This window comes from Ambystoma mexicanum, chromosome 11 (genome assembly GCF_040938575.1).
Source record: "Ambystoma mexicanum isolate Mex_15411 chromosome 11, UKY_AmexF1_1, whole genome shotgun sequence".
Lineage (NCBI taxonomy): Eukaryota > Metazoa > Chordata > Amphibia > Caudata > Ambystomatidae > Ambystoma > Ambystoma mexicanum.
Window position 1 is genome coordinate 614,659,715 of NC_090934.1, and position 25,366 is coordinate 614,685,080.

General features: G+C 39.8%; 1 protein-coding gene across 1 annotated transcript in view; it reads left to right on the top strand.

The window, feature by feature from the left end:
- The window catches only part of NELL1 (neural EGFL like 1), a 6,602,686-nt gene extending 6,579,714 nt beyond the window's left edge, over positions 1-22,972 (top strand). The window contains exons 19-20 of the mRNA XM_069623485.1: positions 1,766-1,990; positions 17,583-22,972. Of these exons, the coding sequence (XP_069479586.1) occupies positions 1,766-1,990; positions 17,583-17,633 (276 nt within the window). The 3' untranslated portion in view covers positions 17,634-22,972. The remainder of the gene's footprint in view (positions 1-1,765; positions 1,991-17,582) is intronic.
- Positions 22,973-25,366: the final 2,394 nt, after the last annotated feature.

Consider the following 25,366-nt stretch of genomic DNA (forward strand, 5'->3'; position numbering starts at 1 on the left):
CATGTAAATCATTCTTTTTTTCCACAAAGTCCAAAATTACTTTTGCGACTTTACCTGGTGTCTAAAATATGGGGATTGGATATAGGGTTAATACAATTCTGAACGAATGTACACAATTTACAAGGTCGAATAACGGTAGCCTGGATTGTAAATGACTGAAAATTAAAATTATTTGGAAATTATCTCATATTATATATACTCTGTGTACCCTAGACTTAAGTAGTTTGTCAATCTCCATTTTAGCTTGTTTATCAATGTACTTGCTTTTGGTTTATAATCTCATGCTAGTTCATTAAGACACAATCAACCAACTGATGAATTCATTTTCTATTTTTTTTCCGCAGATGTTCCAATTAGTGCGTTTTAGGATACTTTTATAGTTTCTGAAATAATATTTCTTCTTCATTTATAACAAAAAAGTACTTCTTTCGAGAACTGCCTCCAGTTCCAGCAACTAATTCCGTCACCTGCACACAATCGTGGAAGCATTTTATAATGTATCTTTTAAAAAATAGTGAGTGACCTGTTATTTCCGTGGTAGACGTTTTAATTGTCCTTTCTCTACTGAATATAGGAAGAATGTTGAGACAAGAAAGACTGTAGAATACAAGAATGTTTATGCTGTTCCTATGTAACCAACTGAACATGGATAATTTACCTATGTCACTATTCTATGTACTGTGTGCCTGTTCTATGTATTCCTGTACCAAGCAAGTATTCTGTAACAGCGCCTCGATGCCTCTGGGCCGATGTGCACTTTAAAAATTCAAATAAATAAATAAATATGTTGGTACTTTACAAAAGTGACCCGCAATATGCTATCGATGGCATTTGTTAAATGGGTCAATTGAAACCCATCTGTAAAATAAATAATCAATACGTTTTCTTCAGCATTAAAAAAAAACAATTTCTGATAAACTTGCCCCTGAAAAGCTCGACCTTGCTTAGGTGATGGCAAATCGAAATGTCTTCATTATCGTCATTTTTTGGCAGACAGATCAACGTTGTGCTAGATATGGGCTGTAAAGAGGATATGTGTAATGATGTTTCTGGATTCTACTAGAAGAGTCAGGATGTGTTTGTGCTGGAGACACTTTGCAATCAATGTGACTACTGGCCCAAATGAGCAAGCAGCAAGCCCAACAACAGGCCCAGTGTAGTCCTTAAGAAAGTGCTTTTAATCTGATAATTCCATAAGTCAAATTCCCACTTGAAAATAGGAAAGCATGTTACCCACTGTCGAACTGACACACAGATGGTGGATGCAAGGGTTAGGTAGTAAGGAGAGGACATGAGGATGTGCGGGAGTGTGGCGCAGCAGCGCCACAAGACAGCGCCACAAGACAGGGAGACAACCCCAGGCCTTTCTAATGGAAATGCAAATCATCGGATAGGAACTCATCTAAATTACCTGTCCCGATTAGGCACTGCGTTCATCATGACATTTGGAGACTTTAAACATCTTTCCTTTGCAGCATGATTGTCGAATGCCACAGTTAATGTTACGTAACCTTCCGGTAATCACGGGTAATCGCTGATATATTGACAGTTGGCAATTGACAGATTTTGTGCATTCGTTCATCTGTCAAGCTGTGAAACTAAGTAGACTGGCGTTACACTATTCAACAAACAGATATACGTTCGTTCACCCTTGTATAATGCCTACTCTGTTTATTTGACATGCCTTCTTTCAAGATGCATTCCATTTGCAAGGGTTTTGGTGTCATTGGGTCTTGTATATATTATTTTTTTTTGTTTTGTACAGGAAGGTGAAGTGGACTGTTGGCCCCTGAACTGCCCAATCGTGAAGTGTGAGTTTACTGCCATCCATGAAGGAGAATGCTGCCCCCACTGTGTCGATGATCCATGCTTATCTGATGATATTGCCTTTGACATCCAGAAAACCTGTGTAGATATACGTGGAATCGCACGCCTTGGTGGCTCTGTATGGACAATGGAAGGTTCTCCGTGTGCGACGTGTAAATGCAAGGTAATGTATGATGATAAGATTACATTGATTGATTTAGTATAGAAGCAAGCATTGGAAAAGCCAATCAATTTTTTTGCAGCACCTTGCCACCTTGACCTCCTGTTTATAGCATTATTGGCCACAATTATTCAAATTCGTGTTCCCTATATGCCAGTCAATTCAAACATGCTTGTAAGTTAGTATTTACTAACACCCACCATACAACAACAATAGATATGTTAAAATGATGCCATCTCCTTTTGATGTACTGAAGTATTTTTACTAAATGTTTTACTAGTATGATGTGTCTGCAAATACTGAATTGCAGACATGTATGGAACTTTTAAATGTATGCAGTGCTCGTTTATGCGATTATAGTTATTTTAGCAGTGAGCTTTGGTGGGGAACTATGGTGCTTGGGAATGAGCTGGGAAGGGTGGCTGGTAATGAGGTAGGCAGGGGTGAGCTACGGTGGGGGTATCCAATTATGGTGGGTGGGCGATCCTATGTGGAGAAGCTTGAGAAAAGGTGGATGTAGGTAAGCATGGTATGCTGTGGGGTAGATGGCTTAAAGAAAGCAAGGGTAGGTTGGAGGTAGGGAGAAATTGGGTGGGCGTGGGGTTGTGTGGAATAGGTACTATGGAGAAGGTATGGGATAAGGAAGGCATGGGTTACAGTGGGGTAAGGGGTGGTAGAAAGACTTGGGATTTGATGGGATAGGTCAGGCATGGGCAAGGTTTTCTGTAGGCAGGCATGGGGACATTTGGCTGTAGGCATTCATGGGGCATAGTGAAGGTAAGCAGGTGCACTTTATAGTATGTTTAGGTATTTGTGGGGTGAGATTAGGCAGGTCTAGGGGTGGGTAGGGTAGTGTAGGTTGGATTTAGGAAGATTTTGGGTAGGGCAGTGCTAATCATTGCTCTCAGTAGAGTAGTGATAGGCAGTTGTGGCTATGGTGAGGTCAGGTAGGTGAGGTAGGTAGTCTCAGTGTAAGGTGTGAGTAGACATTTGTATGGGAGCGTGGTGTAAGGAGGCATAGGGCAGGTTTGGGTGAGATAGGTGCGGTGCAGGGTGGGTGTAGGCAGGCATGGGTGTAAGCAGCATGGGGTAGGTTAAGAGTAGGCATACGTGGGGCAGGTTTGGTTAGATGAGAAAGTGATGGAGTGCAGTACATAGACATGGGGTGGAATTATACAGATGTAGGTTACGGTGAAGGAGGGCGAAGTAGAGTGGGTGAAGGGAGATGTGGGGTAGAAAGGTATGGAAGGTATAGGATAGGATGGTAGAAGAGATGCATGGAATTAGCATGTATGGTGTAGGGTGTGTTGCAGTTCTACAGATGTCTCAGGAATTACTCCAATTCTTTGATGGTTCAAGTGTTTTATTTAAATGTTCAATGTCCTAGGCCCATCCTTCTGTCGTCTAAAAAATAACCAACCCTCCCTAGCCCCCTAGTCCATAGGTTAGTATATATCAATTATTGTCCCCTTCTGTCTAGGTTCTGACTTATACTAACGTAGAACAGATAAAGGCAGAACACCTTATCAAAATAACTTTCCTCAGCGATTTCCTGATTGACCCTACATTATCCAGTGGTTAGTGGTCTAAAAAGGGGTATTGCATTGTGCCTTTCAGACACTCTGTCCGATTTGGTCTCTTTCCTATGACACTGATATTCTCCCCTCCCTCTCTCCATCTGATGTTCTCCTCTCACAACACTTGTCCCATCAGCTCCACTCACCTCCTCTTATCCTACATCCTCTTCTGTACAGATGAAATCAAGCATAAAGGAATAGCAACCATTTGACCAGGTAGTGCCAGTATTACTGTGATCAAGACCACTTCCATTGAACACCAGTAAATCCATCTCCTTAATAAAGGTAGACCATCTTTCAGCTTTCGTCAGATCTCCCTGATAATAACACAAAATATTAGCATTGAGATCGCCACCCAATACTATATTGGTCAGGCCATCTGCCGTACATTTATCAAGCAGGCATTCATATATACTCTGTTGGATATCAGCCGTATATGCATTGCCAGGGGGGTCATATATATTGATCAGTATAATACGTGCTCCATTCTGCATATGCATCTCGACAATCAATACATTGGAATTAGCAGAGACCAATTCACATTTGGAGGCATGTATACAATTTGATACCAATGTTATCAATCCCACAAAGGGCTTGCCCTTTTCACCTCTACTTGCAGGATTGTAATACGCAGTGAAACCGTCAAACACAGCCTCCTGCATAAGCCAAGTTTCCCGTAAGAGCACAATTTGGGCATTGGAAAAAAGATCATAGGAACCCAGTTCAGAAAATAAATGGCAATGTCCTATAGTATTCCAGGAAATTAGTGTGGTATCATCTCAATGACTATTTTGACCCAAAGGTAGAAAAGAACAGAGCCATTCTCAATGTGATTTTATTACATCGTTATCGATTACTTGGCCATTAGCATCTTTTGGATTGCTGGGATATACATTACTAACCTTATTAGGTAGGCAGTCATATCTCTCTTCATTAGCATCCAACATGTACCCACATTCTTTTAGCTAATTTTTTTGTTCCCTAATAAGACATACAACAGCTACAGAATAGCAGTGGACTCGGGTAAGCATCCCCTGACATGGTTCAACAAACTTAAAATCCCCACTTTTAAGTATTCTTAAGGGAAGTTGTGCATTAATAATCTCAAGAAGTTTACCTCAATTAATCAGCCTTTTAGTTTTCTTAGTGCTACCTGTGATAGAAAAATGTTTTTTGGTAGATACCCCGACTTAGTTGGAATTGTTACAAAATCAGGTAATGATTTCGTAGTGTTTGTAGACGCTTCCAGAGGTAGTTTTGTAACTACATCAGAGAACTTCACTTTAGATTTCTTTTTTTCCACATTATACACATAAGATTCATCCGAACTTTCATCCAAGCTATCAACAGTAGAATCAGTAGTATCAAGCGCACTATCATCAGGTACATTAACTGACCCCACTGAGAGCAGATTGTCAGGTACTTTAGAAGCTATAATTTTACGCTTATCAGTGCCAATCAACCAGGTGGTAAGATTCCCACCATTCATAGCATGCTTTTTAGCCTTCCTGGCAGCTCACTTTATACCTCTTTTGGTCTTGGATTTCATCCCTTCTGGTATCTGCTTATAGGCATTTTCAGACACTCCATCATCCTTGACTACTTTCTTTACCATATTTTTCCGCCTTCTCCTCTCTCTCTTAGACAGATGGCATTTGTCCCGACTCTCACATTCGCTGCCAGCCAGAATTTCAACCAATGTGGATTCCAAATTTTCAGTTACCAATACAGCAATACAGGTGTTACCTCATAGGCAGACACCTATCCACCAAGGTCTTAGCCACCGCCCCAGGACTTGGCACTATTTTTGTTATATCCTTAAGTGCATCTGCATTATTTCTGCCCATGGAGACAATGGTATAACACAATCACAACAGAATGTTCAAAGCGAAACTGGTAGTGGTATTATGAGTCTCCAAGCCTTTAAGTTTGGCTTCAATATTACATTTCATCCAGTCAGAGTTTGCATCTACTGAGACATTTTCTTGTGTACCCAATTCATCAAGACTGTCCACTAATCCTGTAAGTTTGGGATATCATGAGAGTCTGTCAATGATGACCATGGGAGGAGTACTAGTAATAGTTCCTTCAGGTATTGAAATAGTTGGAACAGTAACCTCCTTCACTGGTACCGCGCTATGGTCTTTCCGCTTCTCCAAATCAGTGATTTGGCATTCCAGCCTATAGCAGAGGTTCAACAGGGAATTATTATTATCAAATTCCAGCGAGGTACATGCCACATCTATACCAGATGTCAATGCCTCAGCTGGCTCCGGATGAATATGTGCAACCGCCATTTGGTCACAGAAGAAGTCAGTAATCTTCTTATCCTTATTGGTCACTGTCTGTGTGCTTGTTTCCGCCATCTCCACATCTTTATTGTCATTCCTACTCTTTTTTCTATCGTTGAGTTTACTTCTTAATGTCATAGTAACACAGTAAAACACCTATTTAAATAGGTTTAAGTTAGCACAATCCAAAATATGGTAAGCTAAGAAATCAGACCAGCATGTACCAATTGCTCCGAACCCAAAGGGGCAAAACTGGTTCAAAGATCAATAGATGAACAGTCACCAGTAAGCAGCAAGTTCTGTATCTGGGCAAAGCCACAGCCTATTAGGTACACTACGTCCAGGCAATAGACACTGGCTCAAAGATCAAAAGATCCACAGTCGCCAGCAAAAGACAGGACAGTAGGAAACCTTATAAGTAAATGACACAGAGCACAGACTGCCTTTAGTGTACTGCCAAAGGCCACAAAACCGCCAAATGCCTGTTTACACAATCTTTTACTCTGGTATCAGGCAATAGCAAGCACATAAGTTAACAGGCTCCCCTCACTGAAACATGGTCCATACCTCCGTATCCCCGTTGTAACAAAGAAGGCCGAGAACAGGCAACACAGAGACCAATGCAGTCAAGTTCACAGAGATCACAGGGATAGCAGCATCAGCTATGACAAACTTGTTGGGGACAGCCTTTATCCGCGTATACCCGCGAGGGATACACACGGCAACACGGCCACTCGGGCACACAAGCCCTCGGATGCTGGAAAGGAATCAGAGGAACGGACCCTGCAGGGAGCCGCTTATGCGTATGTCATAGGCCCACGAAACCGTCAAGCCGCACCTCTCACAGGAGAAAGAATCAGCAAAGGAGGCCGCTTCCAACAGCAAAAATCTACTCTACATCCTTCTTCCAGACAGAGGTCAAGTCCCGGAATAAGGTAGGTGAGGGTAGAATTTGGAGGATCCAGACGATTCAACAAAATGTGACTACCTGGGAAAGAGAAAGCAAGAAGGTAATTAAATACATGGAAACAAGTCTTTTTACTCCCGGCTAGCTTGTTTGGAATATCCGAAATAATTATTTGTAACACTCTGGTTAGTACGAAATAATCCGTTTTTTATTGGTGTTTTCTTGAGTGGTTCATTCAATAGATACATTTGTGGGTGTTTTAGAAACACTGTTTAGGACTTGGTGTGCAAGTTCAGTCAGCCGACACGTGTTTCGACCCATAGGGTCTTTCTCAAGGCATGTATTATTCGCTGTGTGTCCTCAGTGGGGTTCTGTTGGAATTAAGACTGTCCTTACGGCAGACTTGGCTCCTGTTGGGCCCTGTGTGCGCGGTCCGGCGTCCTGGGCGTCCTACATACCAAACTGGGGCTCAGGCTAAACCCCAAAACCACTCCTGTGATCTTGCTAAAACTCACAATCACAATACAAATGGAGCTTAGCACAGGCAGGTTCCATTCCCAGAGCCTAAACCTACCTAATTAAATACATGGTGAATGACAATAGTTCTGTTTGGCATACTAGTATTTGTACTTTAACAATTTTTCCCAATTCTGATTTTGTTTTTATGGTTGCTTGGAAGCAAAACTAAATTACAGAGATGTACTGCATTTGTAAAAAGCACACAGCGTTCATACGCCTTAACTTTGAGATAGTAAACTGCTCATGGGCCTGAAACATGGCACGTTGCACACCTTTCTCTTCGATCGAAAGGGAAAAGATAATTCACCTGCCTTACCAAATCTCACAGATACCCTTGTGTCCGTGTGCAACAGTTTAATTAAGCTGACTGCATTTTGTGGAAGTCCCTTCTCGAATAATTTTTCCCATACCAAACCTGTGTTTATGCATTCGTAGGCACTGGACAAGTCTGTAAAAGCCAGAGAAACTGGCATCATGTAGCCAGCTATACATTTTCAGACTATCAGGAACACTGTTAGGGCTTGTTCTGTAGTACTTACGCCTTCACAAAAACCAAACTGGATGAGAGATATTGGCTAAAAAGATTAGGCCAAGTCAAAATTCCTGAGAGTATTAGATTCCAATACAGTTTAGCAGGTGTGTACAGCAGGGAAATGGGACCAAAAGCATCAACATCAAACTGCCATCAGGATGAGTTGCAGGATTAGTAACAAGCAGGGTGTAAAGAAAGAAATGTGTGAAGCTTATCACAGGCTTATCACACAAAGTCTCACCCTGCTTGGACAACTTGAACATTTCCGGGAGCAAAGCAGCTGCAACAGTTCTTGTCCTTGTCTCGGACTTGCTGTGTGCGCTGCCGTAATGAAAAGCATGTTTTAGAGGTAAATCTTTCCAGGTGAACAGCCTTCACTCCCAACACATCCTGCACAGACTGCCTCGTCCTTACCTCTGGCTTACCGCTCATATTACATTGGCAAGGATATGCGTATCCATCAAAGCACAGATGATGGAAAAGAGGAACCTTTTCCCAGGGATTTCAAAACATTTACCACTAAAGTATCCAATGTTTCTTTTAGGTTGTTCTTACTTAACTGCTCATGGACGTACCAAGCTAAAGCTGTCAATCACTGCTAATCTGGTTGTGCATTCCTATTTTGTTTTTCCCTTTCTTCCTTACTTCCAGCCTCTCTTCGTTTGCAGTTGGTCAGTTGGTGCAAGTGAATCTAGGTCACATGACCTCTATCCATCCACATGTAATCACTGCTAATCTGTTGAGGCCTTCTTATTTTGTCACTCTTTTTTTCCCTAGTTAAGAAACCTTCCAGCCTATTTTCTTATGATTGTAGTCAGCTGATGCAAGTGTGTCTAGATCATGTGACCTCTACATCACCTCCCTGCTTTCCCCACCACACCCCTCCTTTCCTTCTTCACTGTTTGATCATTGGTGTCTCTCAGCTAGGCATTTTAACTGTCTAGGTACTGGAAAGGGCAAAGGGCCAGTTACTCTACCTGTTATACACCAGGTAGACATCACCCATTCCCACCCTCTCCAGACATCACATAGCCAAATGCCCCAACAGATTCCCTGGCAAAGCTCACAATATCTCCAGATTCCCTTACCAAATGTGCCGACTATTCACATCCAACCTGTTATGATGGTTAACACCCTCTCAGTGTTCACGCCTGCCATCAACATCACTGACAACATAACCAATAACGATCTTGATGCCATATACATTACTGAAATTAGATGTACACACTCCTCCATCTACATCTTTGATGTCCTCGGACCCCACAGCTAAAGTTTCCAACATACAAACCACATTGGTAAAACTGGAGAAGGATGTGGCATTCATCCATAAGATTGACTGGCTCTGCACAGTAAATTCTACCCCCACCAACAGTTCATTTGATTTGATCCTGGATCAACTTTATCCTCCTCTCCTCCTCTCTCCAAAGAGTCTAATCTAAAAGGGTTGTGCCAGTCAGAATATTAAAAGATTGTTATCAGTAATTTAAAATCGCACCTGATGTGTTTACTGGCAATAAACACAGGGAATTAATTCTGTTATTGCAAGATTCATGTATCAGTTTGAAGCAATTACATTTTGTTTCAACATCCATACATATCTGTCAAAGAGGAGAAGACATATTTAAACAGAGCCAGCACATTGTGCATGAAAACATAACATAATACATTTTGAAGAAGTAAATGCTGCACAAAGTAAACTCTGCTGTACATTATGTGACACTTGGAGAGGAGAGTATACATCCTAAATCCACATTACTTTGAAATATCAATTGATTAGCTAGTTTAAATCCACATCATTCATTCAGTCTCCAAGAAACTGTGGATTTAAAGTCGGCAGGGTTGACATAGTATTTGTTTCAGCTCTTACCCACCTTCCTCAGGAATAATTAGGATGAAAACTGCATATGTTAGAGCGAATACAGCTATGTAAATAATAGTGGTCAAATTAATGGTTGCCAGTGTTGTGTTGGAAAGTAAAGGACCACCACACAATCCAACACAATCCAAACAGTATACTAAAGTTTGTGTGTACTGCTTTTTAGATGTGGCTATAGGATCCCAAATGTGTTCATTAATAGCTAATTTTGCTTATTCAGGAACGCCTGTGAAGAGATAGAATACACATAGTTTTAACTGTGCAAAACAAAATTGAGGGGTGGCAGGGCACTACTCTGGGACCCTGTTGCAGTGAGCTCAAACAGTCCAAAGATGTTCTCCTCCTAGTGCGCTGTCATGCCTCAGCAATCTTCAGGGAGGCTGATTGGATGCAGGTGTGCAGGGTTGAATCCCTCTAGTATTTACTGTGTTTAGTGCCCTCTGTAACATTTTTCATGGACATATGAACAAGGTTAATGTACATACCTTGCACCAGTATATGTGCAGGAAGAGGCCAGATGGATACTGAGAATGTAGACCCACATAGATGGCCTCTATTAACATTTCATCCCCCCCCATTATAAACATTGCTTTTGGTCTTATTAAATGGGGCTCTCCTTTAGATCAGTAGGTGGCTAACCTCTCTTTTAACAACCTCTTTAAACCTTTGGCAAATGTGGTCCTTCAATGGTCAAAACCGTGCACTTTTCAGTGACTTCTTGGTTGCAATAATTAAAACTAACAAAATGGTGCCAGTACGTGAGTTTGCGATCACGCTAACAACACGTGTCAGCCTTATTACCCGCAAAGAGCTAAGTATCTTCTGAAAGATGGTGCAGACATCCAGCACTGGCTATAACATTCTGAGGTGAGAACAGATTTTAAACGTCACATTTTAATTGTTTCAAACTCTCTGGGGAAAGTACCTTTTGATAACATGCTCTTCTTTAGATATTACAATGTAACCTCAACAATAGTAATGTAGATATAAGTAGTCACTTTGCCATATGCTTTCTCTATAGACATGCCTGTTTCCCTTGCATACCAGCGAGACTCACACATAAGCCCTTACTGCCACATATACTGATGCAAGGCATACATGCAATACCCCCGGTGTAGTCTTAGCTGGGCACTGTGTAAGAGGCTAATGGGGCAATGTGATGAGATTGCATTGTTGTGGTTGTGTGAGCGAGGGTCAGGGTAGTTTGCATAAAAAAGATTTGAGATGATCGTGTCAGAAATTTGAAAGTGTGCACCTTTTGAACGATGTAAAAACATTGTGGTTGAGGTCACTAATTTATGACAAAAAGAAAAGTCACTTAAAAAATGGAAAGTGTGCAAAGCCAAATTCTGGCGTGTGCATTGGGAGCAATAAGCAGACTGTTATTGTTTCTTAAAATGCATTAATGCTAGGCTAATAAATTCCATTGGGCCTGCAATTGTTACCACGTGCATTATAGGTGGACATCTGCTTCCCCAGCCTTTATCCTTCAAATTGGTGCAAGACATACATTCCTATTGGGTCAAGCAGATACAAGATCAAATCCTCCTTGAGAAATGTTTGCATGCTATAAACTCTTAATGATTTGAATCAGCAGCAAATCAGTCAGGGTCAACTCAGCTCCAGACCTCTAAGGGTGGAATGCTGGTGGGTTTCAGGATATCCCTTGTTAATATTCATGAGGAAAAATCTGTATGCATTTAGAATCACTGTAAGCAAATTTATCTCATGAATAATAATGAGGGGTATCTTGGAAACCCGGCATTGATCCGGCCCTGAAGGTCTCGAGTTGCACAACCCTGAGACTATGCTGCTCCGAAAATATGTCACAGAAACACTGCCCCAAATTGTCACCTGTCCTAAAGGGGTTCTATTCTTAGGTGACCATGAAGCTTTGTGCATTAATGGAGCATCATGTGCATCAGTCTACACACAAAATATTCCTGCAGCTAAAAGATCCGCTAGCATAGCAGCAGTTGCCCAAACCTCTGAATCTGGAGCAGAAAACAGAGTGGTTGGATGGCCACTAGCGCTCTTGTTAGCAATGAAGTAACTACAAGTGCACAGCCTGTGCATGCTGCTACATAGCCAACGCTAATAATGTTACAGAGGGCACTCGTATTCAATCTCATATTCAGGTTACTGGGGTAAAAGTCTCTAAAGTGGCACAAACGAGCTAGCCCTACTAAATAAGATATACCCTCTGAAAGAGTGGCAGAAAAATATGAATTCATCCATTTAAAGGGATATTTGACAGCAACAAAAATGCCTGCAAAGAGGCCCTAGTTAGGATCTTAGCAAACACTTTGAACTTGAAAGAGGTGTCATTTAAAATGTTTGCTAAAGTGTTAATTCTGTCAGAATGCATGTACTGTGGGGATTGTAGAGTGTGGGTATAATTTACAGACCCAAACATCAGAACCTGTGTTTACAGGAGGAGAGACATGATGGCTGAGGCAAGGGTGGAAGCATATTCAGATTGTGCAAACATCATTGTCATCTGCATGATACTTTGTACACTCCTGAGATGACAACATATCTACTAGGCAGGAAACGCACTCATAAACTTCCTATGCTAGAGGAATGTGGTTTATCTGAATTCTCAGCCCATATATTAACGAGATCTGACTCAAAACGATCTGGTACAGGTGCTGCAATCTAGATCTCCAGTTTGGCTGTAGAAGACCTCTTAAGAGAAGGTTTACGACTGTATACATTTTACTAAACCAGTGACCCAGTGACAATATTCAGAAATAAAAGTGGACAAAATATTTTCAAGAACATTACTGGATTACAGATAAATTCCCAATCAGAACTGGATATCATTTATTAGCAACTTTGATATTATATGTTCACAAGAAGCTTGGGTTGACTTGAAATGATCGCCTCCTGGATTTCACACTTTTACAAAAAGGCTTTGGAAAGCAAAAGGAGTTGAAAGAAGGGTGTTCTAATAATTCTAATTGATCATACATTTTCTATACAATTCATAATATTGATGACTCAGAATAGTTTTCTTGTCCAAAATGTTAGCTAGTAAAAAGGATGGGAAAAAGGCTTAGGAAACATGGGTACTCATCAATTTCTACTTACCCATTCTATGCAAGCTGAGAAAGAACTGTGGGAAGACAAATTGTCTCTTTGGATGGGAGACTTTAATGCTACAATCTCAGGTTCCTGAATGGAAATGACTTTTTTTTTTGCGAATATATGTTAGCTGCCCATTTTAAAAATGGTAAGAGGGATTGAAGGGGGTAAGTGCAGGGCAATCATATGACAAGATGTTGTCTAATTCATTTGAATTGTATTTTATTTGCACCTATTCTCCTTCAGACTATGTTTGTTTATATCAATCACTCATCGATAATTGTCTATATTCGAATTGGTGGATTTTGCATTTATCAATGTACTGATTTTAGAGTATTTGATCAAATAGAAAGCTATAATTGTCCTTTATTTTATACCATAAAATTTCCACCTGATCAGCTGGTAGAAAAGCAATATCTTGAAATAGGCTATCATTTTTATAGAAGCTGTACCCATAGGTGCTCTGTGTATGTAGAAGTTGTGTGTTGTGGTGTGACAAGAAATGAAGTAGCGCTAAGTATGAATAATTTAAAAACATGATTGTTATAACAATACTAAGAGAAATGTGGCACTGAAAAGAAAATATTACAAGAAATTAATTAAGAAGGAAAATATGGCCATCTTACTTAAACAATGGGACCTGGTCTTGAATGCAGCTCAGAGGAGGGGTAATACAATATTTTGTAAACTGGTAGCTAAAGGTACTAAAGATATGCCAACCATTTCTGAAACACAGATCTCTACCACCAGGTGCAGCACCTGATGGAAAAGGTCCCTGATGAGTAAATTGTAACAAGTCCAATCCAAATTGTCCGCCAGTATTATTGGAGATTAAATAAAAACATAGATCTCTCAAAAGAGGAAAAGCCTGTGGTCCTGACAATATAAAACCAGAAATTATGATAGCCTGGTAAGAATGGTGGGCCCAGTTTATGGTGCAGATCTTTGGAGCCGTCACTTAGACAAATAGCTCCCTAGTTTCTTTGACTCATAGTATTATTGTTCCAATTATTAAAACAAGAAATTGTCCTGGACCCATTCTGTTGCAGGCCAATAGCCCTCCTAGATATCCTGGGAAAGATAATTACATGATAGACTGCAGATAGATTAAAGGAGTGGATACAATCCTCTTGGATGGTTCCGAACAATGAAGCAGGATTTTGTCCAGGTTGCTCACCTGCAGACCATTGCTTACTATTAGCCGTATTGATAGATACATATCAGCGCATTTGTGCGACACACCTATACGTGTCATTTGTAAATCTATGGCAAGCTTTTGTGTGGACAGATATATACTATGGTTCAAACTAGTTAAAGTGGGAACTTCAGAAGAGCTCCAAAATTAATACAGTTGGTCTATAGATAGACATCTTTGGTGGTTGGGTATGGGTCCACGTTTTCAGCTCCTTTTAAATCTAATAGGGGTGTTATACAGGGTTGGCCACTAGCTCCACTATTATTTATACTAATGCTTGCAGACTTTGAGTCATTTTTGGGTGACCATTCTGGCAATACCATTTTGATTGACCGGACCCAAATATGCCTCCAAATACGTTTGACTGCTGCTAAGCCCTATTTCGTATCACTTAACGTATAACTGAACCTGGAAAGTGCTCCCATTTGTTAGGTATACATGTTCATTTAAATGGCATCTTGATTTCACTATAGTGGAGAAAGTAAAACAATATACATACTTGGGTATCACTTTCTCCAAAAAATGGCTCATGGCTAGCACATAAAATGACCATTAGAAACAAGCTGAACTTAAGAATTTTGAGCTCTTAAAATGTGGTTAGTTATTTGGTGCACACATGCGTACAAAGTGTATTGAAATTTTTAACACCGAAGTGCCATCATTTGCTCAATATGGTGCCAAATTTTGGTGCAACTCAGGTGTGGATCTTCTAGGATTGATCCTGAATCGTTTTCTAAGAACAATCCCAGGAGTTCCTAGATGTACCCTCAATGTACTATTACACTAAAATTAGGCATCCCACTGCTGGCTTCAACTGGTGCTGTAGCCCTTCTTAGATATTTGGTTAAACAAATTGATTTATGGGTCTAAAAACAAGAATGTTAAGAATGCATTTTCCAACCTAAGTAAATGGATGCTTGTGGGTCCATCACCATGGTGATCTCAGGAATAAATCATCTGTGCTGTGCAGGACTTCCAAAACTCAGAACACCTGTTAATAAAGGAACATATGGTCGACCTCCATAAGACAATTACGGTATAATCAGCTGCAGACTGGCAAACAGACAAGTGGGCTGAGTCAAATAGACGTATCTCTCTAAAACGGTGGGTGGAAATGAAAGATCCTTTAAGATCTGAAAACGATATCTCTTGAGAGGCCTATTAACACACATGCACCTAAATATCCTCTGAAATGGTGACAAACCATGCTGTCAGAGTTCCTCAACCAGCAACCAATGTGATTGTGAATTTGGGGGAGTTGATCATTTAGCACACGTTATACTGTCATGTTTTAAATACAAAAATGTAAGGAAAACGTGTGTTTGACCTGACATTTTAAGATTAGAAATTACAATGAGGATGGTCACGTTACATGTAATTCTGAATGTTTATGTCACTCAGCTGAATTATGATGTGGCTCCCTTTATTAAGGAAACACTGCTATTGAGATCGGATGAGTCATTTTACAAAAAAGTGTATCATGTGTGATATTTGCTCAAAGGTTTTACTGACCTGTTAACAGGATGTACTGTCATTGTCTACTTTATTTTAATTGTGATGTATTGTATTATTAATGCTGAAAGCTGAATAAACTTGGTTGCTGCTGCTATCACTAATTATCAATAGAATATGGTAGTCTAAGAGGCAGTGGTTCTCAATGGCCTCACCACTCTCAAAGGAGGATATTAAAAGTTGTGTTATTCCTGGATTAGTTAACCTGTTTACATGTTTTACCTGTTCATCCATGTGTGTGTGCATCCTTCTCACACCTATTCCAGTTCTGCGCCAATACATACTCACATGTTATCTAATGGACCTCCACATCTTTTACTAACAATCTTTCAAACAGGAGGTCGTTAACTGGGTATGTAGCAGTAGACCGCAAACAAACAAATGGCTTCTACCTTTAAAAGTATGATCATTGAATATCAATGGGTCGAACAACACAATAAAATGGAAGAAAACCGCAACCCATTTAAAGAAAAAAAAATGATCATATTGATGTAGGATTTCTTGAGGAACCAATTTGACTTTCATTGATGCTGAGAAGCTTCAGAGAGGATGGACAAATTCTGCTGTGCCACATTTCTTTAACTCTATCTCAAAATGAGTTGCAACCTTTTTCTTCAAACGGGTGAAACAATATACTGGAAACAGTGACACTGATGGCAGAGTAGTTTTGGTAATGCTCCACTTTGATGGCATGAGGTACATATTTGGCTCAATTTATGCACTAAAAGGACATGGTTCTAGTGTATGCCACTGCTTGTCCTGAAAGGGGAATGTAACCTTTTCCTTGATCCCCTTTTGAGTTATTGTCCAAAGGGCACAGTCAATATTTATTTTCTTATGAGGCATTAAAGACATTGATGTCAGATCTTGGCACCGAAGATGTGTGACAGTTGGTCAACAAATAATTAGGCATTAGTGTCCTATTTGTTGATGATTGAGTCATTTTGAATCGTAGATGTGAATGTGGATACAAAGTCATTGTTGCTGATGCTCTTAGATGTTGACATGAATACCGTTTCCTAACATACTATGTGGAATCCATCTTTGAGGATATGCTTCTAGGTGTCTCAAAGCACGATCAGTCTACATAGTGATTTAACTGGTTCTTAATAAACTATGCTGAATTTAATTCAGTTTTGAAGAGCATTATAAAAGACTGTTTGAATCGTAATTAGAGCAGGATGTACTTCATGGGGATTTTTTGGATTAACTTCAAAGTGTTCCTCAGGGGCAAGATAATGTGTTGTTTATAAACATGGAAAAGAGGCTGGTGTTTAAAGCTGGTGAAGAATATCAACACTTTACTACTAAAGCAAATATGATTAATGTGATTACATTAAGAACTAATATATAACATTCTATGTTGCACCTAAAAGAGGCCTACTGGAAATATGGGCAGGAAGCTGGACTATATTTTAGCAATGCTACTAATCAGAATTGTTCAATTTCACATTTATTCACACACCTGGCAAACACACAACATCACACACATAAATGGTGATAGGAGGATCTTTCAGGTACCCTCAAACAATGTCTTACACCACAAGAAACAAGTCACAGAAGCGCAAATGTGTTACCTCATCAATCTTAGAGTGGATGGTGAGTGGAAGGGCTTTTAGGTTGTCAACTGCCTCTGATGATCACCACGTTCCAAACATCGTACTGGAAAGTTATGTGGATTGCTAGTAGATCTCTGTACCACAAGAATTCCCTCAGAAATTAAAAGATCCCAAAAGAAGTTAATCAGCCCTGCAAAGTTATTTAAATGGCGGAGGCGTGTTTTCCAAATTCCACGTTATAGTGTGTTAATTAAAACTGCAACATGCCTACAAAATGTTAATATGACTTTAGTAAATTGTAATCATTTACATGAATATGATGTTATGTTTTGCTGGACTTTTAATACATTTAATAGAATTGCATGTTTTAAAAATGATTATTCATTCAATTTGGACAAATAGAGGTACCATTTAGCTCTTTTGGCCAACCTATAACATCTCAAACTGTTCTTTGTTGGGGCTCCTGTATAGCAACCCTGCATAGCATATTTAACTCAGGTTTACTGAAGTAACTTTCACTTTCTATTTTTCCCTCTACAGAATGGAAGTGTTTGCTGCTCAGTGGATTCAGAATGTCACGAGAATAACTGAATCAGTAAAAAAAAGACAGTCCTGCTTGAAGAACGTTGATGCAGTTACCATCTAACATGAATTGTATCTGTAGAGGAGTCTACATTTTATGCAATGGACAATTACTAAAGTCTTCAATCGATGGAGGACGTTTGGGAATTAAGTTTGAGATCTGACACAATGCCAATCATTGCTAGCATTGTCCTGCTGAAAAGCTAATAAGGATAGTGGTTGTGTAACATTTCTGTGTCACTAACTACACTTCTCTTCCTGCTTCACTATCAATAAAATTGCACATTTCATGGCAATCTATTATATTTTTTCCATTTGTTCCATTAACATACAGACACTGATAGAAACTTGATTGTATTTATATCTGAAATGTATGTCACCCATTTGTGTTTTGTCTTTCTCTTTTTGCATTGTATTTTATTGGACCTTTCAAATGTATTTATGAAAATATGTATGTATGTACAGCAAAACTGAATAGGACTTATATTTCACTGCCAAAAGCATTACAATTGAATTTTCCTTGTACAGCGTGTAAGTACCGTAATACAATCGAAGACATACCTATTGAAAAATATACTTGAAAGGTATGTGACTTCTTACAAACCTAGAGTAAGCAATCAAAGTTGCTGAATTTCTTACATAGCCATAAGGTCAATTTACACACAAATTATTTATGTTATAAAAGAAGAAATATACCCCACGGGAGATTGTTATTGTAAAAATGCATTATAATTAATATAGCAACCATTTATTCCCATTTAGAAAAATGTGACCTAAACATTTTATGGATCACTACATGAAGTACCTTCGATAGCATACATAAAGTGGGCCAGGAGGATAACTGACGGGCAACACATTTCAGGGACGTCAGTTCACCAAAATTCCAGGGGTAGCGGAAGTGACATCACACGACCCTTGAGCCCTGATGACATCACCGGAAGTGATGTAATTTGACCCTACCCCGAAGTGATATCGTAGGAAGCAATGGAACACCACCCGTTAACAAAACAGGAAGTGGCATCACATAGCATTGTCACTATGAAAAATATGGTTACGATATCACTATAATGTGATGTACATTTCATACAAGAATGGATCTTCATATGTATTGTTAAGATCAGTAAGTATAGGCCCATATTACCAAATTACTGTGAATGCAAGCAGACGTCCATGACCAAATGATAATGATGTGTTAAGATATAGCACTTACGCTTGAGCGCTTTATATAGAAAAAATATACACCCAATATCACCCAACCTGTGTTGGTACTCATTTATCAACCTCAGAAGGATGAAAGGCTGATTTGAGGCGTTTAAGAACAGACTAAATCAGTAATTCACCCCCTGAAGTGTGCCTGAAATAAACCTTTAATGAGTCTAGCAATTATGGTATTGCATTCGAGAAAGACACATTATTTGGTATTCCTATTCTTTCTTATTTAGGGTCAGTGCTGAAAGTGTTAGACTTGTGGCACTCCTGTTCTTATTTTTCTTCTTTTTTTTAAGGGGCCTGAACAAGAAAGCCAGCCACTACAGAAGTCAAGAGCCACATGGTGCTGGCCACAGCTCAGGAGCTTGCATTACTTAAAAAAAATTTTAAAAGTTTTTTTTTTTTCTTTTTTTTAGAGGTCACAAGGGAGACCCCAGAGGTCACAATTGCGACCTCTGGTGACCCTAAATGACGTCTCTAACACATTTGTCTTGGAAGCAAGATAACACAGCAACACAGGTTGTAATCCCTGTCCCATGCTTAGATAATGACCTCCAGTAATTAGCATTGCAAACAAATTATTAATTTCACACTGATTTGCACAAGGAAGTAATTGGTTTCAGGGTTCACATATTGCGCCACCATTTGAAATTATGGGCCCTATTTATATAAAAGTGCACATAGACCCTGAAAAGTTCACACGGCGAGAAGGACTTTTCATGCCCACTCACGCAAGAGCCACCTGTGTGCGATCTGCATATTCATGGAATCTTCACCGCAACGTCATCCTATGCACAAGTCACAGCCAGAACACGCCCCGCAAAGCAAATCTAGGCACTGATACCTACCTATGCGCGGTCCCCAGGTGCAAACCCATGCACCCCGGTAATCCTGAGTGGGGTCCCCTGCAACCAAGCCAACACCCTGGCCTCACATAGGGGTGTTGGCTTACGGTCCCCTGTAACTGTTCACAGTGCCCTGACAACATGCGCACCATGTTCCGTAACTCAAGTAATTTCACAATCAATCTGCATGCAAACCCCCGTAAATCGTGCCTACACCCTGCTGCACTGCATATGCGCACCCCTAAGTCCGATCGGAACCCAGGCTGTGTGTACGCACGGCAAAATACAACATGCAATCTTTACTCAGCACAGTGATTTCTATGCGCAAGTGTCTGTACGCCTGCCTTTGGGTGGCGAATTGATCAAGTGCTTTGCGTGGCCATTTCCATGACAAGAGGTTGCATGGACAGATCCATGAATACGCCTGGTTATGAGCATTTGTGGGCGTGGAATGCACTGCCAGCGGGCCGTCCCTCGGAACACCCACATTTTCCCTTGTTCTTCCCCATTTTGTGAGTTCCGCCCCTTACTCTGGTCTATGCGCAGGCCCGCCCATGCTCTGCAAGGTGGATCGTGCAAGGCACTCGTCCACTTGCAGAGACGTGCCAATCCAGTGCGAGTTCAACACAAAGGGCCTCATTACAACAAGGGCGGAATGGGTTTAACGGCACTGGTAATGGTGCCGGCGCCGTTAAACCCATTCCACCCTATTACGAGGTTCCCTTGCGGGACCCGCTCTGGACGTCTGGTTTTACCAGACGTCCAGAGCGGGTCCCATGAGGAGACCAGGGAGCTAACAACGGGCCCGTTATTAATGGCCGTTGTTAGCTCCCTCCCCATTACCATTGAGCCCTATGGGGACTCGAATGAGAATGGGGAAGTACGGGGCCGGGTTCCCTGAAGGAGGAAATACCGGGCCCTCCAAAGTCTGAATGGCCTGGTATTTCCCCATTCAGGGAAACCAGACCCGGACACGATTTTATTAAGGGCATGGCTACCTCCAAAGTTGTAATGAGGCCCAAAGTACGAAAAACGTCCAGCGCAGTTGATTCCATGAATTGACAAACTGGGTTTCACACGTGATTTGCCGCACACTGTCCCAATTTACTGTGCAATATATTCCATGAATCAGGTCCTATATACATCTGCACATAATCTGCGTCCTCTGTATATGGGTTTTGCGTGTTTGTGTATCTATGATAGATACAAACTATGTAGTAAAATACTAATTTAAATCATAACGGTTGCACAAACTAAACAGATTCCATAAATCATTCACACCAAGTTAAACTTTCACGGAAACACAGTAAAACGCTGTCCTTGAAATGTTTGTAAACTTTAAAAACATGTCCAAAAAAAACCTGCATTCAATGTCACAATAAGAAACATAGCATACTATAATTGTATAGTGCTTCATTTCAGACTCCTCTAGCTCTTAGGCACTCTTAAAAACAAATGCTATTTAGCCCACATTTTGAATAGTACTGCTTTATGTAACCCTAAGCATATGGATACCAGGCATACCAGGCTTTTCATTGCTTGCACTGGACGAGATTATCACAATTCAATGTAAATGAAAACTGCCTGGCAAAAGTGAAATTGTGTGTCTCAGAAAGTTATGATTTTAACATATCTCGTTGTATTATTTTATGACACCTCAGTGACATTTGTTTTTCACATTTTGTTCTTAAGAATGTGGAATAACGACACAGATGCTTTACAAAAATGTGCATAACAAGTATGCATGCATGAGCATAGCACTACCCAACAAACTGTAAATGCTGTTGACGAACATGCAATGTAAGTGGTACATCCAAAACGAATTATGGATTGTATTTTCTAATGACATCCAATGAATGGTATCTTGGTCTTATAACCTGATGTCCAAAAGTGTAAAACCTCCTTGTAGCCTTCCATTATAAAGTTACACTAATCCTGTTGTTAGGTCCACATTACAATTCCACGTTACACCCAAATATATTCTCATACAGAGAATGTTTCTAGACAAGTTAAATCACTTATTTATGGTTTACATTTACTGTTCCTACCAAATAACAAAACAAAATGTCCACTATTTAAAATCACCCTACAATACAGAAAATAACACACTATTGCAATGATTTATAGAGAACAATGAATGCCTACCGTGGGCAATCTTAAGAGTGGCCCATTGGACAAAGCCTGTCCGGTCCATGTTTTTATATTCTAGCATGCACATTCTTTGGTTGCTTAGTTCCAAAACTGCATTTCATTGATACCTTCTTCTGTGCATCCATTTTTAAAGATACAATTGTATCATATGTGCTCCTGAAGATTGTTTTTTAATGGTAAGAGTTTGATAACAAATGAAACATGTTTTATCTTATATGGCAATGGAAATGTCATTTAAAGTCTCACTGTAAGCTCTGTAATAACTTAATATAGGTGAGTATTAACTATGAAATTATTATGAAAATCCATTTAGTACTCATGAAAAAATAAATTAAAGAAAAGACTTTCCTTTGATCCATTATTACATGTGAAAATAATTAAAATACGAAATACACAAAAAGTGTTGTGTTGCTGATACTGAGAAAGCATTATTTATTTATTTGAATAAATGGAAAATGCACCAACATATTTACAACCTATGAATGTAGCAGTCAATAATGTAAGAACCATATATTAGTACTTTGAGCATCTGTCAATAAATGCGTATGCCTTGCTTTTCCTAGGCAACCAAGGACTTCCAAATATCTCTTAAAACATAGAAATTTGGTAAATATAGAACATGTCTAAAGTACATTTTTTAATGATACATTCCATGGAGAGCAGCAAAAAAGGGAAAGAACATTGGCTCAACTTCTACAGTGAATGACAAAAACAACTTTCACTCCTGTTTTCAACATAGTGTAAATGGTACGAAATTCATCTTGTAAAACCTAATGCTTGCAAAGTTGTAATTGAACCTGGCTGACTACATTAACAACTGTGTAAAAGAAAAAAAAATGAATATTTCGTATAGTACATTAAGTGATTGGAAAAATATTTGGAACCATGCAGATGCCAGTTTATAAAACTCAAACCAATTGTTGATAACATCCCTGCATACTGCATTGTGCGTGTTTCTGTAATGTGGCTATTTGACCTTGGGGTTAAGAAAATAATGAGTGGCTGACAGTGACCTAAAACATGAGCATGTGATAAAGGGCTATCCCATAAAACAGGAGCATTTCTAAGGAGTGTGGTGTTCACTTTGTACATTCAGAAACAAATCTAATAAACATGAAATTGATATGACCTTTCTCACAGCAGAAAGTAAAGTTGCTGTTGACTTCAATACTAGTACGAGTGTATGTATTGCTTCTGCATTAAAACGTTTTTCTCGTCCATTTACTCATAGTCATGCACAGACATGGAAAGGAGATTATAAAACTCGTTGCATAACACACCAAACATGTTTTCTTTTAAGTGCAGTATTCGCCTTTTAATGACATTTCGCTATAAGGAAGCTTAGGACGCCTAGCAATGCACTTGAAAAGCTTACTCTACTTATTTGCTTGGTCTCATTTTTAAGTGACTGAGGCGCCTTTTTAAGATACGCATTTTAATTGGAAATTTGGTTGATCTGGAATAATTATAGGAGCTTGCATTAATGTGCAATGATAAAGAGAACGGTTTTCTTTAAAACAAAAATGAAAGCATTATTCGATATTTTAGCTTTACCTCTGGTTTGTTAAATAAATTGGATTATCATATTGAAATAAATCTTGCTCGGCAATTAGGTTGCAGTTTTCTAAACGAAGACACATGCTTTCTGTTTATTCGCTGGCTGCTTCTAAAGTCAGATTGTCAGGAATACAGCCAATGCTAGTATGTACTGACTGCATTTCACACATTCCGATTGGCTGGGAGGAGGTCAATAACAATGTCTATGTACTACTGGTATTTAATTGTGCATGGATGGTTGTTTCAAATGATTATGGAGTATCTTTGTGAACCATTAGTAATTTGCTTGGTGTTTTGTGCAAAGGATTCAGGCTGAAATATATGAAACGTAAATGATAGATACAATCTCAACATTAGTATGTTTCAGGCTTAATCAAAGTAAGTAATGCAAAATAGCTCTCCAAAATCTGTTTGTACATCTACGTATTGGATTTATAAGGCATGAACATAGCTGGGGAGCAACAGCACAATATACATAGGAGACACTCCGAGAGGGTTACTAGTTGGGTTTAGGGGTACCACAAGTAAATTGCATGGGTAGGAGAAGCAGCAATGGGGGGGTATCTAGAGGTGTATAAGTAGGATGGAGTGGTGTAATAAGCAATTGTAAAGATGCACTTTGATGCCAAGTTTCCCCCTCGAAAGCGGCCAATCAATTAACAGGAATGACAAAACTCAACTACATCTTCCCCATCCTTAAGTTGCTGCACTACTCCTTTAATCATTTATCATGGCCAAGACAGCCTGCATCACCTACAAAGCAATCACAACCAAAACAACAAACTGTCCAACTATAAACAAAGACCAGGAATTGGAGGAAAAACTAGGAAACTGGTCTCTATTGCAACACACTCTGTCTATGGAGTAAGTTATCGACTTCCAAGACCCTTTTTAGGATCAATACTGCACTGATACTGAATCATATGTTTAAAAACAGGTTTTATTATGAACTATGTAAAGAGTTAGGACAAACTAAAAATATCCAAAGTAGTGCTTCAAGAACAGCAGGGTAGCTTCTTCGTCAGGTTGCCAGTTCAGCTTTTTTGCTGGCAAATCCTAATCCTTCATGATGGCGCGCTGATCAAGTTAATCGTTTATAGTTGTAGAGATTTGATATTCCCTCCACTTGATACTAGTCTTCTTGGTTAGGGAACTCATGTCTTCTGCTTCTCATCCTGGGAGTCTGTGGGCTCTGTGTCCTGTGTCATGGGGCTCAAATGCATTCACCCACTAAGACAGCGCAAAGGTAGAAGCTTGTGAAATATAAGTGTCAAATCCTGGGATTCCACCAAGAGGCTTTTTTATTATGTTTCCTTAGATACATGAAATCTGCTTCCGTGCCTCCTGCCTCTCTCGTGGTCCTGGCCATAATCCCTGCTCATACTTTCCTCTATGGAAAGTGATTGTCTCATCCCCAAGGGAAGCTATCGTGAACCTCCTGTCCTCTAATCTTCAGATTCTCTCTTCTCCTATACCTACTCCGTGCTTCACCCTGTGTGTGCATGTTCTTCCACCTTTTCCAGGTGACCCAGCACCTGATAGGAACCCTGGATTAGGATGTTTCCGTTAAAGGCCGGAGCTGTTAACCATGATGAGAAGCAATCATGTCCCTGTTGAAGCTTTACTTTGCATTTTTGTTTGTTCCAAAACTATATAGTCTTAATGCTAATAAACATTTGTTGAAACATATAAGTCTGTTCCAGCCTCTTGTTGATCTGATAAAGCTATGTTGCACTTGGTAACTTGTTATAGTGACAAGGTGCATTTCAGGAAAACCTCTGGTTTATTATGGTTTTCCTTCTTGTGTTTCTTTAGTTTCTAGTCTGGTGATGTTGTGGCTACTGGCAGTGCATTGGCTTCCGGACATGGTGAGTTTTTTGTCCATGTAGAGTGGGGTTTTGGTTGTGAGTCATTTGAGGTGATGAATGTTTGTAAGAATAACCAGTAAAATGTATTTATAATGGGGCGATGTGGTCAGAT